General features: G+C 43.3%; 4 protein-coding genes across 9 annotated transcripts in view; 1 reads left to right on the top strand and 3 right to left on the bottom strand.

The window, feature by feature from the left end:
* The window catches only part of CLIC6 (chloride intracellular channel 6), a 136,769-nt gene extending 128,483 nt beyond the window's left edge, over positions 1-8,286 (bottom strand). The window contains exon 1 of the mRNA XM_079974900.1: positions 8,176-8,286. Coding sequence (XP_079831026.1) covers positions 8,176-8,221 — 46 coding nt within the window. The 5' untranslated portion in view covers positions 8,222-8,286. The remainder of the gene's footprint in view (positions 1-8,175) is intronic.
* KCNE2 (potassium voltage-gated channel subfamily E regulatory subunit 2) overlaps positions 1-15,667 on the bottom strand; it is a 221,928-nt gene that overhangs the window by 201,011 nt on the left and 5,250 nt on the right. The gene's annotated exons all lie outside the window — the stretch shown is intronic.
* Positions 2,518-3,479, top strand: LOC307215594 (protein FAM243B). The gene has a single exon (XM_079974976.1). The coding sequence runs from the start codon at positions 2,579-2,581 to the stop codon at positions 3,335-3,337; it is 759 nt and encodes a 252-aa protein (XP_079831102.1). The 5' UTR covers positions 2,518-2,578; the 3' UTR covers positions 3,338-3,479.
* On the bottom strand, positions 8,081-15,396 carry SMIM11 (small integral membrane protein 11). Of its 6 annotated transcripts, none has more exons than XM_079974994.1 (4): positions 15,349-15,396; positions 10,450-10,564; positions 9,678-9,855; positions 8,081-8,281 (listed from the first exon to the last, which is right to left on the bottom strand). In XM_079974994.1, exons 2-3 carry the CDS (start codon positions 10,468-10,470, stop codon positions 9,691-9,693), a joined length of 186 nt encoding a protein of 61 aa, XP_079831120.1. In that variant the 5' UTR covers positions 10,471-10,564; positions 15,349-15,396; the 3' UTR covers positions 8,081-8,281; positions 9,678-9,690. The 6 variants fall into 6 exon arrangements, with proteins under 6 accessions (XP_079831120.1, XP_079831124.1, XP_079831119.1 ...); XM_079974998.1 differs by lacking the exon at positions 15,349-15,396 and adding an exon at positions 15,125-15,144; XM_079974993.1 differs by lacking the exon at positions 15,349-15,396 and adding an exon at positions 12,556-12,790.

Here is a 15,667-nt window from a genome sequence, read left to right as displayed (position 1 = left end):
GCAAACTTTTTCAGCAGGGGGCCGGTCCGTCAGACCTTGATGGGGGGGACTATATTTGGGGGGGGGGAGATGATGCAAGAGCGCCACAAGCCCCGGTGGCTGCTTACCTGTGTCTTGCAAGCGGCAGGGGCTGGTGGCAGTGGAGGGACGATAAGTGGTGTGCGAAAGGGCTCCGGAGAGGGGCTGCTTAAAATGGCGGCCGCTCAAGCACTGCTGATGCTGGCACCAACAAAGCCCAGCCCCCTTCCCCCTCTAGGCAGGGCAGGGAGAAGCCAGTAAGGAGGGAGGGAGGAGCCGCCACCACTGTGTGAGAGGGAAGGAGAGGGAAAGAACGCTCTTGCTGGCAATCCACACGGTGATTCATGGGCCGGATCCAGAAGGCAATTGGGCCTGATCCAGCTAACGGGCCTTAGTTTGCCGACCCATGCTGTGGTATATTTAGGATACCTGGTTTATTTACACATATATATATACTCTGAGCCTACAATGGACGGCTACACAGCATCAACAGCCAAAAAGGGTCTTGTGTGTCCAGTAACCGCAGCCTTGGATTCAAACAGAACATTAGTCTCAGATATTGCTCCGAGTCTCCTACTTCTCACTTTATTTCTAGGTCACATTACTCCTAACTCCTAACTCTCTACCCTGTGCTCTGGCTTTATCCAGTGAGTGAGAGAGGCTCCTCCCAGTTATCATCTCACACCATGTTCTTTGATCCTTTATTGTCTTAATGGCCCATCATTCAGGCTATCACTTCAGGGAAAACTAGTCTGTCTTAATTATCTTTTAAGTCTTCCAGGGATTAGAAGTATGAGGCACACAATTTAGCACCCCAAGCCTTAATTAAATTGTAACACTTGTTGGGTCCAGAGATTATAGTGATCTGGCACCCAAAAACTCATAACCCTAGTATCTCCCAGTTTCCACCTCTTCAATACTCTATTAGTCCATATCCTTTGCAAAAAATAAATGAACAAAACATTGCAAATCCTTTCTGCCACCCAAGAATCTTCATTGGCCTTATTAAGATCAGTACCAGTATCAGTACGTTAATACATTAACGAGATTGCTAAATTTCACAGGAGGCATTGTCTGTGTCAATAGCCATTTACACACATTCGGGGTGTGTGGGATGTGTGAGTAAGCTGACTGTGGAGAGGGGAGCAGGGCTGTGCCCTCTGCCTCACCCCTAACCTTTGCCCAGATTGGCTCTGTGGACAAATATAGTCTTTGTACAGGCAACTGGCAGCAGATGGCATCTGTACAGAGAAAGCCTAAACACATACAACCCATGCACATTTTTAATATGTGCAAAGGTCTGTTTTGTGATCCAATTAGTGTCTCCACATAGACCAGTCTCGGTGAGGCCATGGGAAGCAAATTTCAGCACCTGTGCCACCTGAATCTTACAATCACATCACATTCATAAAATAATCCCATAATGTTGGAATAATCTATCCATATCTCAGCTGGAAAAAAATGATTAAAGGGGTTGATTTGTCCATATTTTCCAATAGGGATCAGTGAACAGCAAATGCACAACTCACACTTAGGCTTGGTTGCCTATAGCAGGCTGCATTTTTTAATTTCCAGGCTTATGGAATGCTCCATATTTTGATAAACATTTTCTACTGTGGGAAGGTATACAGTCACTTTTCAGTAATAAGTCTCACATAACTTGGCTAGGAATGAGCCAGCCAGCTAGCCAGACAAATGGGGCAGAGCTAAGTAAATCAAATCAGGACCTTCAGTTTCTGAAGATCCAAACAGAGATGAAAGATTCTCAAACTATCTGACATAGTGGACCAACAATTGTTTTTCCCAGTGTGCCAGAGACCCGTATCATAATCAGCCCCTGTAGCATCCCACCCTGGGCTGTGGTGGAGTCGCCATGGACCAACAACTGATGGCTCATGTGGACTGGCACAGGTCCATGGACCACAACTTTGAGTAGCACAGATTTATGCAATTTGTGGTACTTTTGCTACTGTTCATTTCATTGCCATTGTTTCCAAGGATTCATGTGACATTTTTATTTTTAGGTCGTTTTTTCAGTTTATTTCTCTCCCTTTTCCCCCTACTGTAGAAAAACCAGAAGTGTTGAGTGAAACTGCCCCAATGTGGATGCTTTTCAAAATTTTTGCACAAAATTCCTCATTTAATGGTGTGGTGGGTGGGTGGGTGGGTGATTGATGATGTTTTCTACAAATTCTTCTTAGTGCCTTTTCCCCTTGGCCATCTTTTTTTGACAAGAGACAATGGCAGATATTGAAGGAAACAGCAGCGGCTGGTCAAACCAGCAGTGGTTAATTTTGAAAATGAAAGAAGCAGCTCTTTAGTTATGCGATAAACATTGTGTTCACTGTTTAATAAAAACAATTCGTTATTTTTTTTACAATTGCATGACAATTGTTTTTCTCCATGACTTACCCAGCTAAAATGTGAATGCATCATTCAGGCTGTGGTTTTTTTAGGATGCTATTGAATAACACATGCAATGAAATCCATTGTGAGATCATCATTGTCCTGGACACCATCAGAACTTTGTGTGCACTTCAATTTCACCTGAAGGTACAAGATGTTTCGCATTGTAAACCCGCTTTTAAAGCACATCATCCACCGGACTTCTCTCGATGCTAGTACAAGGAAACAATGCCTGCAATATTTGAAAACCCTAAGAGCGTTGCAACTTACAGGCTACAACACCATCTTTTTAGGAGAAACTGATCTTTCAGAAAGTCTAATAACAGGGGAAAAGGTTCCTCATGAAGATGACCTCAACTGGCCTGTATGGACAGTCGTACACGCCGGCAACAGTCAAGGGTGGGTACCATGGAGATACAGAGTGTTTCTAAGGGATGACTTGCCCTTAGACAAGCCAGAAGATGTCTTTCAGGAACTCTGTGACTTCCTGTCTATAACCTATGGGAAGTGTGCCATTGTGGTCAAAGAAAAAAGACAGCCAAGAGTGAAAATTGATGAGTTCACTCAGGAGGTGGAGATAAGCGAACCGCAGTTTACCCCTCTCCCTTTTTTCTCAAGCATCAAGTGCTGTCCTGAGGTGGCCAAGGCCACAGGCCATGAACTTCTCTCAGTGCCTTTCCCCTACAACCACCTCCACCCGATGGATGGCGCCTGGTCCTCTTTGAAATGGTTTATTATCAATAACAGAAAGGAGTTCTCCCTGATGACTTTGGAGAAGACCTATTCATACCAATGCATCCTCTTCAGTGATCTGCTTGGGAAAGGAATCGAGAAGATGAGCCCAAACAAGTGGAAGATAGCAGTAAACAAAGTGCGCAGATGGGAAAACTACTACTTGGATAAGTTTACTTAAACTTTTCTCCATCCATCTTTTTTAAAATGATTGAAAATTGGCCAGCTGATTTGCTAAATGTGCACATTGATTCTCCTTCTGAGTTATAATTCTAAATCGACAGTAGCAATGGTGTGAATAAAAGCAAGAGTTTTAAGGCGACTTTAAGCAATAGGGTGCTGGGTTTACAAGTGTCATTCGAATAGAGAGATTTCATTCAATCTAGGTATGAGGAGGGCATATCTGCAGAAACTCAAGAGACACAAAAAGTAGTGAATAAGATTAGCTGAACTACAGAGGGAGGAAAGGGTGAAACTGGCCTTCACCCACAGAGCGAGACCAGAATCATACTTCCAACATGGAGTCCCCTGCTCCATCTGTCAAACATACAGGTGGGCAGAAGTGGCACTAGAAGAATTCCCACAGGCTTTAGCCCAAAGAAATTCCCTAGGTGGGGCACTCCAGGGGTGGTGAGGGCCTGAAACATCCTAGGATCCACTAGATCAGGGGTAGGAAACCTAGGGCCCATGGGCCGGATGCAGCCCAATCACCTTCTCAATCTGGCCCGCAGACAATCAGCGTGTTTTTACATGAGTAGTATATGTGCTTTTATTTAAAATGCATTTCTGGGTTATTTGTGGGGTATAGGAATTCGTTCATATTTTTTTTCAAAATATAGTCCGGCTCCCCACATGGTCTGAGGGACGGTGGACCGGCCCATGGCTGAAAAAGGTTGCCGACCCCTGCACTAGATCCTGAGACAGCCCCAATAATATGATGATGATAATACAGTGGTACCTCAGGTTACATACTGTCAGAGCTGCCTCTAGGTCCCAGCTCACAGAGGACCAACGCTAGGCTGTCGTAATGTACAAAAGTCTTTATTGAAGTTCAATTTCCATTTCAAAGCCGCAGCTCGCAGCCCTACATCTTAAACCCTAGATCGGCGAAGTCCCATCTGAGTCTCCTCCCCTCTGACACCAGTTTAAGATCCTAGCCCTGCTCCACCTTTTCCGCTGCTCTCTCCTCTTCTGGGTCCTCCTGCCCGCTGGGGCATTGCCCTTTCTGGACTCTTCCGACGCTGAGTCGCTTAGCTCCTCCCCCTGCCTCCTGCGGGCTTTAGGACCCGGTTCCCAATCCTCATTCTCTGCTGTCCCGCGCTCCTGTACATTTGAACTTGCCTCTCACGCCAACCCAGTGACCTTTCTCCTAACCGTTACACTACTTCGGTCACTGCTTCCCTCTTCCGGGATACTGGCCGGATCTGACCTCCCCTCCGTTGTCCGACTTTCTGATGGAGGCGTGGTCAGCCCTGCCTCATCTTCTCTCCCTGGTGGGAAATGCACTGGCCCCGATCCTTGGGACTCTTCCCCCCCACTCTGCTCTGGTGGGGAAGCTGGTCCTGATTTCCAGCTACTGCTCTGGGAGTCCCTGCTGCCCCCTTGCTCCTGGGGCGTTCCCCTTGGGAACCCCCTACCCCTGGCCACTGGCACCCCCTTCTGTGAATCTTCCGATTCGCTGGAGAGGCTCATGGAATCCCTCGGTCCACTGTCCTCTTCTCCTACGCTCCCCTCGGATTCTTCCCCTTCGCTCTCCATCTCCTCTCTTCCCTGTGCCTCTGCTCCTGAGCCCCTGACACATACGCTTCAGGTTGCAGACTCTGCTAACCCAGAAATAGTACCTCGGGTTAAGAACTTTGCTTGAGAACAGAAATCGTGCTCCGGCGGTGCGGCAGCAGCAGGAGACCCCATTAGCTAAAGTGGTGCTTCAGGTTAAGAACAGTTTCAGGTTAAGAACGGACCTCCGGAACGAATTAAGTATTTAACCAGAGGTACCACTTTAACCCGAGGTACCACTGTAGTTCCTGCCAACCTAGCAGTTCGAAAGCACGTCAAAGTGCAAGTAGATAAATAGGTACCGCTCCAGCGGGAAGGCAAACAGTGTTTCCGTGTGCTGCTCTGGTTCGCCAGAAGCGGCTTAGTCATTCTGGCCACATGACCCGGAAGCTGTACGCCGGCTCCCTTGGCCAATAAAGCGAGATGAGTGCCGCAACCCCAGAGTCGGTCATGACTGGACCTAATGGTCAGGGGTCCCTTTACCTTTACATTACCACTGTAGTAATTTTATTATTTATACCCTGCCCATCTGGCTGGGTTACCCCAGCCACTCCGGGCGGCTTACAGAATATATAAAACATAACAAAGCATCAAACATTATTAACATCCTGATACAGGGTTTGATTGCTACAACACCTTCAAGGTGGTTTGCTGGGGTTTGGGACCACTCCATTTACCAATCTCTCAATCTCAGATTGTAAATATAATGTTGGGAGACATTGCAGGACCAATCTACAAGGTGCTGTAATGATTGCTAAGATAATGCACATGAAATACTTTCCGAGATTTTGGAAAATGCTTTATAATTTTGTATTTCTAATAACAGAATCATGCCAAGTAATATCTGTGATGTTCTGCCAGCAGAGCATATTACACTTGAACAAGCTGGTGAAATTGCCATTCTTCTTGCTGAATTAGCAATGGTTTCATCTGAAAACCACCTACAGCCAATTGTCACAGTTTCATCCAACGCCAGACACCCATTTCTCAGGTTCCTTTCTAAAATACTCATTCCCAAATAGTTTGCATGATTTTGAATGAAAATAGAAATCTATCTAGATGAGATAGAAATGGATTATAATGAGGAGCTGTCCCAAAAAAATTTAATCCAGGAACCATATTAATATTTTGAAAGTGCAGCCTGTGTATCATCAGCTAGGAGCTGGATGAGGAAAGATGCTATCTCCCTTTCAATGGCCAGCCCCTTTGGGAGACCATCACGTTTATGGCATATATTGAGGACTTAGAGATTGGATTACTGAAATGCACTTGGAGTTTCCCTTGTTCTTGATGTCAAGGTTCTGAGTGTTTGGTTTCTAACAGTCAAGCAGTATATAAATAGTATGAAATAAATAAATATGTACCAGAAATAGTAGACATGTTCACATCGTTATATGTGTGTGAATGCATGTGCGTTTATTTTGCACCCCTCAAAATAAGAATAAAATCCTGTGATTGGTCATGGCTGCAGCACGGCTGACTGGCTACAATGCTGCAGAGAGACGCTATCGTGTGTTTCTTAATCCAAGGAGAAAAGCAATACAAGCATAGTGATGTAGGCAGAAATTCATCTTTATTTGAATTTCTGATGGGCTTTGGCAGGCCTTAGGTGGCTGGACTAGACAAAAATAGGCATTTGGAATTCTCTTGGGGGCAGCAGCAGATAGGCAGATAGACTGTAAGGGGCACACAGCTCTTCTGCAACCAGGGCTAACTTAGAAGTACGCCTGCCTGAGCTCAATGACGTTTGCTGCCAAGCATTTATAGGGCTGCATTTGTAACTAATCATACTTGTCTCTGTTTAGCATGAATCATGCTATCCAGTCTTGCCGGTTATAGCAGTTCACCATATTTCCACAGGATGGCAGCATAGATAGATAGATATAGGCCTCGCACTATTTGTGTACTAAAAATGATATTCCTGTAACTTCTATTGCCATTTCTTAAGGGTTTCGGCTTTTTGTTTGTTTGTTTGTTTTTCAAAAAGAGTGAGGCCTCTCCAACCCGTTACCAAAACAAAATAAATTGGGTAGCAATTGGGTAGCAGGGATCCCTTTTCCCGCTTATAGTGACAGGGAGACAGTGCCTTCTGGCCAGTTGAAGACAGGCACAGCAATGGCAGAGCTGGTAAAACGCAGATTTTTCCCTATCAGTTGCTCAAACTTCTCAGTTTTTACACCTTGCCTGCAGTTTACTAAGCAGAATTATAAATAGGTTCATCAAAGTTTTCCCATTTTCATGAAAGTAACTTTTTGCTACAGCATGGAACTTTCTCTAGACTTTGACACTGGGTTGTAGCAAACCTGGCTCTGAACAGTGATAATAATAATAATAAACCAGTGGGTTTCTTACTTTAAAAAAAAAAAAGGAATAAAACCCATTCCTGATACATCGTATTTAAATCCACTATCTAGTACAGACATCAATTTAATTGTAATTACTCAAGCAACCTAAAAAACCCAAAAAAACTCTTTTAGCAAACCTTACAATTTATAAAGAAAACCTGGAGAACAGCTTCAGTTAAACACTTTAAAGTTCCACAGATGGCAACAGCAGTTCCACCAATGCTTAACTGTCCTGCAGAAATCAGGCATACAACACACGCCTGTGCAAGTTTGCTCAGAAGAAAGTTTCACTGTGTCCAATGGGGCTTATTCCAAGCATGCGTGCACAGGACTGCAGCCTTACAGACCTACTTAGAAACCCAATAATTTAAATGGACTTTAGTCTCAGGTAAGGTGTACGGGATTGCAGCCATAGCAAAATCTAAGTAGCAGAGTGCAAAAGGAAGTTGTTAAAAGTAAATAGGTGACAGCTGGATTTTCATACTTAAGTTTTCAAACCTGAGTTTGAAACACAATGTTGTAGGGGAGGGAAATGCCTTTTAAACCAAATGTAAAATTCGAGTTTCCTGATTATTGTACTCCAAACAAAATTCCTTTCAAAACCAGCGGATCGGACAGGACTAACTCAAGTCCAATTGTTCTCAATGGGATTCATACCCAACTTTAGCTAGATCAGAACCTGTGGGAGGAAAATGCGGAAGGTCAGCAATTTAACTCCTCTTGCTTTCAGGGAAAGATTTCATTAGACAATCCCTTCTATCATAGCAACCTGACATGTACCATTTCCTATACGCAACACTAAATCAGTTTTACAAACAGAGCTTTTATTATATAAATAGCTGACAGGATATTCTTCTTACTTATACCAGAAAAATAATAATATAAAAATCCAACACACTTGTTGTATGTTGCTCTGGGGGAATTAAGTTTCTCTGGCACAGCATTCAGTTTCAGTGAAGTCTTCAACTCTCCCAGGAAAGGAATCCAAGCAAGCTGCCAAACGGCTGCACACACAAAAGAAAGAGTTATATTTGCAGTAGTTGATTTTTTTAAAACAGCAGCAGTCTTCCCATGTGGATGCCTGGGGACATCTGTGGGAAGGGCCACAGCTCAGGGGCAGATCATCTGATTAGCACCCAGGTCACTCCAGGAAATCCTGGGAACATCTGCAGAGTCACTGTCAGTCAATGCAGACAATACTGAGACAGGTGTACTAATGGTCTGACTCAATGCAAAGCAGCTTCCTATATTCCTGTTAGGACGGTGTGATTCACCAGGTCATAACACACCTTAGGATGGAACTTCATGTTCCACGACCACTTCATATATTGGGATCCGCAAAGTGGTGCCAAGAGGATATGATCTGCAGAGGAGAATCAGCAGTGGGGGTGGGGGTAGATGTTTGTGGAATCCTCTACTTGGTATTTCCAGCCCCGCCCCCCCCCCTGCAGCTGCTTCTCAGCCAACTTGCCCCCTGCTAGAGTTAATGATCCATTTTTTGAGATGGGCAGCCACAAAACAGACCTGCATAAACCACGTACCACTCTATTTTAAATTGCATTTTAACCTCTATTTTAAATTGGGTCCCCCCCCTTACGTTTTTACTGTGATTTTATTGGTGTTAGCCGCCCTGAGCCGGCTCTGGCTGCGGAAGGCGGAGTATAAATAAAATTATATTATTATTATTATTATTATTATTATTATTATTATCATCTGAGAATAGGTGGGTGGCCTGTAAGCTACAATCTTGTACAAAAGAGCTTGTGAGAGGGCAGGCAAAAGGTGTATGCCTTTGAAAAATGTTTACTGTTTAAGAAAAGCTTTATTCCCTTTTAACTGTAATTTTGCAAAATTTTATATTTATTATTATTATTTATTACATTTTTACTCCACCCTTCACCCGTGGATCACAGGGCACAACATAAAAATACAAAATGAGAACACCAAATACATAATAAAACTAAAACAAACCAGTAATCCCCCTACTAAAGCATTTAAAAGGCCATAGAATGTTCAATCAGCCAAAGGCCTGGTTATAGAGAAATGCTTTGCCTGGCATCTAATGAGCCGCCCTAGAAGAGCATTCCACAAATGGGGAGCCACCACAGAAAAAGCCCATTCTCTGCCCTCGGAGCCTCTTGTGGAGGGACCACCTAAGGAAGGGCCTCAGATTAGTACTGCAGGGCCCAGATTGATTCACAGTGTATGGCTCTCATGGTACTTCTTTGTTTTGTAGATGTACAGCTCCCACCAGTCCCAGCCAGCATTGGCTAGAGCACATGGGAGTTGTAGTCTGAAATATCTGGAGGGCACCAGGTTACTGAAGGCTGCTTTACACACATAGTGGTGAATGGTGTCAGACAAGAAACACTGCAAGCATTCTTTCCAGTCAGACCATACCTCTTAAGACGTTTCAGTTTTCTTTTTTCTCTTCCCTTTTCAGCTTCTCCTCCTGTTCTTTTTTCATTTTCTCCTCAAGCCTTTTCCTCTGGTACATTTTTGCCCCAGCAAATGCTAAGCAAAGGATTAATGTTTTAGCTGCTAAAATGTACATTAGCAGTGGGAAATTTTCCAGTGCCTAAAATGGAAACAACAACAACACATACACACATTTTTTAAAACTGTCATCTGCTACAGTTCAAGACATGTGAAATTCTTTTCTGGTAAGTGGCAAGAGAGGCTCACGTGCACCAAACCCACAGGAATGCAGATATTATCTAATGGCAGGACTAGGAAAGGGCACAGACACAGAGCATAAGACCAGAGAGCCTAAAGCATCCATTCATCCACTGAGACAAACTGTAGTCTATCAGCAGCTGAAAAAACAAGATAATAGTAAGGGAACTTGGGTGCAAACAAACAAACAAACAAACAAAACCCAACAACACTGCATGCAGTAAATAATTGTATTTTATTTTTACTGTTGCTGAAAATATTAAATTATAAGACTTTTAACTTGTTTCTCAACTGCTAACGGACTACACTTGCATAGCAATGAATTCACATAATAGAAAAATGCAGGTATTTGAAGATGCAAGTATATGTTCCTGTTAAACCGAGGATTGTTCTTTGACAGAGTCATCCATCCACACAAAACATGCATAACTATTTCTTCCTTAGCTCTTTGGTTTAGAAAGTAGCATGCAAGGTTTTACAGATTAAGGGTCCTCACCTTCCAGTTCATTAGCCACATTTTGATTCAGCGACAATGTCAAGGCTTATACCTCAGGCAGAAGCAAACGGTGCTGGTCAGATTTATGAGAAACGAGTGGAGTAAAAAAAGCCACCTGAAAAATAAGATATTCAGATAGTTTATTTGTTCCTCTGATATATATGAGAAACTGGTGGAGGAAGGATCACCTGACAAAAATATCCAGCCAATCTGTCCTAGGATATAATAAGAAGTGTTGACTATATAGTTGTGTAGGAAGTTCACGGCTCCTGCTGCTTAGACAGATACAGAACTTTCAAGAAAGCTCTCACAGTGTCTGAATGGGAGATGTTTATCTGCTGAGTGACAGGAACAGCAACCAGTTGGAGTGTAATGAAAGCAGAGAATTGACTGGTTGGAGACAGGTGCCAGAGCTGTACAGGGCAATCCTTTTCCACCTGTTGCAAATTCCAGAATATTCAGCTAAAAAAGCCACACTGGCTGCACTGTGAGCTTGTTAATTGTGACAAAGTCCTAATAAAAGCACAATCCTATACAAGTCCACTTAGAAGTAAATCCCACAATGTTTAATGGAGCTTTCTCCCAGGTAAGTGGGTCTATGAACGAACTTCAGGGGAAGGGCAACTGGTAGCAACAGAAGGAAATCATGACTAACTTTCAGGATCCGGGTCATGGTTTGGTAGTTTTCTGCGGAATAAAAACATTAAAGCTCTAGCAGTAGAAATTCAAGGTCTAAGAGTCAGCAAGGGGGAAACAACAAGTGTAAGTGATTGTGTGGTGGTGTATCTCATTCCTCTAGTGCAACAAACAGGAGAAAATGGACCGTGAGGTTGGCATCCGTCTGAGAGGCAATTAAGAGTGTGGAGAATTAGGTTTGGGAATGAGGAACCCCTATAAACCCAGCGCAAAGCTCTCAGAACTTGAACATTCAGTACCCATTTTAATGCCAAATGAATGAAAGTATTCCTTCCACATGAAACTATAACTCCAGATAAAACATAAGGAAACCAAGCCAGTTAAGATTCCACAAAAAGTTGACTGTATTTTATTTATTGCTACTGAAGGCAGAGAGTCAGTCTATATATTCAGCATAAAGTATTCCAGTCAGCCTGGGACTATATTCATTCAGATTGCAGCCAGGGTACTGTATATCTGAATGTACTTCTTCTACGTACAAAGTAGGCATTTTAAGAAATCCTTGTGCTACCTTTGGGAGGTACAGTTCCCAAGTATAGGAGGCATCTAATGTGGGGAAACATTCAAACATGTGGGTGCCCTTATGTGCCCACTTAACTGCATAGATCCATAGAACTAGCACTTCTACAAGTGCTGCATAATGATAGCATTGCACTTGCAAGAAATTGATCTTTTAGTGTGGAAGCGTATACTCTTTGGAAATCCCTGGCCATTGATAATAGGCAGACACCTTCACTGTGTTGTTTTTGGCACCTGCTAAAAACCTTTCTGTCCCAGAAAGTCTACCCAGGCATATGCTTTAAGTGGGTATAATTTAAAATGTCTGATTTGGCCCCGATCTACTAGCTTGGCTAGATGGTGTACTAAAGGGTCTCCAGATTTGGTATATTAACCACCAAGATGCCCACAAGATGCCTGGGGGCCAAAAACTGGGCTTCCCCATCTGTTTTAGTGGCTTGGCTGAATTTGTTTGGCTCTAACAGTGGAGGAGAGAAATGAAAGAGCAGCAGAAGAAGAAGTTAAACGCTAGGGATTCCAAAACCACTCTGTGTATGGAACAAAATAGGAAAAATAAATAATGGAAGCTCAGGAAAAAACAGAAAATCAGGCCCCAGAAGCAACATCCAGGCTATTAAACTTGAAACGTGTTTCTGTCAGTGTTCCAGAGTTCATTTTTTAATGAGACCAGAAACATTTTCCTCTCACACTTCCCCCAGCATGCATGATTTTTTCATCCCAGAGCAAAAAATCAGCAGTGCTTTTATTAAAATAAAATGCCAGTAACGGGAGGGAAAAATAATTTTCTCTTTTCTGATTTTGTTCAACTGTGAAGTGTTTTTATTTGACTCAGAACCTTTTCATGGAACTTACTCCCGCAAATTTCTATCCAATTTACAATTTGATGCTTACCACCTATTTGTAAGTACGTAACTCCTAGATTTCAAGGGAATCTACTTCCAAGTAAGTGTGCTTAGGACTACAGTTGCAGCATGCACATTTATTCTGAAACCACTTGTCTTCTATGTCCGTTTCAAGTACCCACTGTGCAAGATGACCTGCAATTTCCAGTACCTTCTCTCTCCAGCTTACACTGCTTTTTATACTGTTTTCACCTAGCAGAAAACAAGAGATGAAAAAAATTGTGTATTGGATAAGCAAGATCCTCCACTTGATATGTTAACAGAAGCATGAATTCTTTACACTGATATCAGCAGCTTAAAGAGAAACCTTACAGGTTCTGTGTTCAAGGTTAAGTACTATCTTGAAAGCCCTGGTATCATGTTTGTTTCCCCACTAAAAAGTCAGATAAAGTGTAGATACAAGTAATCTGTACACCATTAGGGTTTGTTGTCCCCAAGCTATACAGTCTCTCTCAGCAAAAGGAGACCAGACTTGGTGTCTGGGCTTACTATAAAATCTGAGATAAAAATGCTGAATGATATAATAAATTATAACAGCCAGTCACCCTATTTCCCTCTTACAGATTCCAGTTGGGTCAATCAGGAGAGTTAAAACCTCACATGACATGCAACAATAAGGTTCATGTGTAAGACTAAAAATCTTCCTGCACATTGCATGCAGATACATGTAGTTAACCGGCTATTGGAGCTTTAAATAAATAAAAGGTGGGCAGCGGGGAGAGAACAGCTTTTGGGCAGAACAATTTAGGGCAGCCCTTCTCAACCTTCTGTCCCCAGCTGTTGTTGGACTACAACTCCCATCATCCCTGACCGCTGGTCTTGATCGTTAGGGATGATGGGAGTTGTAGTCCAACAACAGCTGGGGACAGAAGGTTGAGAAGGGCTGATTTAGGGTGTGTTCATCTTATCACCTTTAGTTGTTGGTTGTTTCTCCCAGTGCCATCTCAGAGTTCTTTCTCTCCTAGCTGTTCACATCAGCACAGCTTCATTAGTGCCAAATTTGTTTGCTTGTGCACACACCAGCGATTGTCAACAGGGCAGGCCAGATCCTTATTTCCACAAGCCTACCTGTCAATCGCCTAATGTCATTATGACACACTTCAAAAGGAAGGCCATGACTTTACCTGCCTCCCATCTGATGTCAGGAGTGGGGTAGATCAGTGTGGTTTGGGGAAAATAGCCTCATGGACCAAAGGTTCTCCACCGCTGCTATATGTCTGCTTATCTGAAGCATATTGCAACTGTTCTTTTCACATTGACACCAACGCTAAAGTTGCAAATTGCTAACATGGCATAGAGATGTGCCAGTGAGGTCCTAATGTCTGCACAAGTATACCTTTACAATAACCAGTGGTAGAGGCTTCTTGGTTGTGGCATTGCACCTGTGGAATCACTTTCCCTCTGCTAGAAGACATGCACCAGCAGTTATGTTACTGTAATTTTAATGAAATGTATTATTATGAAAAGATATTATTATGTATTACTATGAAATTGCCTTGTATGTGTTTTTTAATGAGAGGCAGTATGAAAATATTTTAAATAAATAAAATACATAAGCATACAATACTTAAATAGATTGGGAAACCAATTAACTGGTCATGTTCACAACTAGCCAACTAAATGCCCTTATGCAGATAGAAACTTTTTCAATAGCATCAGAGCAGCATAGGATACCAAAGGCAGAAGTGAAGCTTTCTTCTCCCTAGCTCTGTAAATTCTGAGTGCAAAAACATGCACTTCCTCGCCTGCGTTATAGATAAGCATAAAAGGTAAAGGTAAAGGTACCCCTGCCCGTACGGGCCAGTCTTGACAGACTCTGGGGTTGTGCGCCCATCTCACTTAAGAGGCCAGGGGCCAGCGCTGTCCGGAGACACTTCCGGGTCACGTGGCCAGCGTGACATCGCTGCTCTGGCCAGAGCCAGAGCCAGAGCCAGAGCCGCACACGGAAACGCCGTTTACCTTCCCGCTGGTAAGCGGTCCCTATTTATCTACTTGCACCCGGAGGTGCTTTCGAGCTGCTAGGTTGGCAGGCGCTGGGACCGAGCAGCGGGAGCGCACCCCGCCGCAGGGATTCGAACCGCCGACCTTTCGATCGGCAAGCCCTAGGCGCTGAGGCTTTAACCCACAGCGCCACCTGCGTCCCATAGATAAGCATAGCTACATTTTAAATTGGGCTTTTGCATCTAATACAGAGCTAGTCTGCAGACCAAACCATGGCTTAGCATGAGCACATGGCTCCCATAGAAGAGACTGTGGGTGCTTCGCTCTACTCAGACAAACTACAAGCTGTAACTAAGGTTATGGCTTATCTGGAGGAGATAAACCGTAAGTCTGAGTTAGGATGACACACTAAATCATGGCAGCGAAGTAGCAGCAGACCAACCGAGAAGCAAGGAATCTGCAGTGACCTGTCCCGGAACTCTCACGCTTGTGCAAATTATGCAAGCGGGGGGGGGGGGGGAGAGAATTTCAGTCATGCCGCTTTTAATGTGCATTGTGCAATCTGAACCTATGCATGCTCGTCGAAGTCACTTGTTTCAGATTTCACCGGAGCTTACTTGCAAGTAAACGTTCAGAGAATTAAAGGCATCAAAGGTGCAGAACAACTGTAAACGTAATAGCCATTTGACGATCATGATTCTTTTAAGAAGGTCAAAATATTGAAAACAAGGCCCACAACGCCATCAGCTTCCATGAGTTATTAAAGTTAACATTTAAAAGAAAAACTATTACAAACAAGCCTAGCAACGTTACGCATTTTGTGATTTAAAAGCCACACTACCTTACAATCAGCGATTCAACACAGGAAAAGGCTACAAACTACAAGTCCCAGAAGGCTTTGCTGTCTGAAAATACGTCACACAGCGCGTCAATAATTTAAAACTAGATGTTAACCCTTTCATCCCTTGTCCTGCGGGGAGAAAGCCGCGTGAGTCAAACAGCTGTGCTCACAAGCGATGTAACTAGGGAAATTTCTCGCTATGAGAGTGAAGTATGTTAATGAATAAGTAATATATGAAGATACCCGTTTTACTGTTTTCTTGGGAGTGACTATACAACTGTTGGATATGCAAGACAGCTTATTCAGGGAGGAATTAGTT

The sequence above is a fragment of the Podarcis cretensis genome (assembly GCF_951804945.1).
Source record: "Podarcis cretensis genome assembly, chromosome: 4".
NCBI classification, from domain to species: Eukaryota; Metazoa; Chordata; class Lepidosauria; order Squamata; family Lacertidae; genus Podarcis; species Podarcis cretensis.
This window is presented reverse-complemented; position numbering and strand designations above follow the sequence as displayed.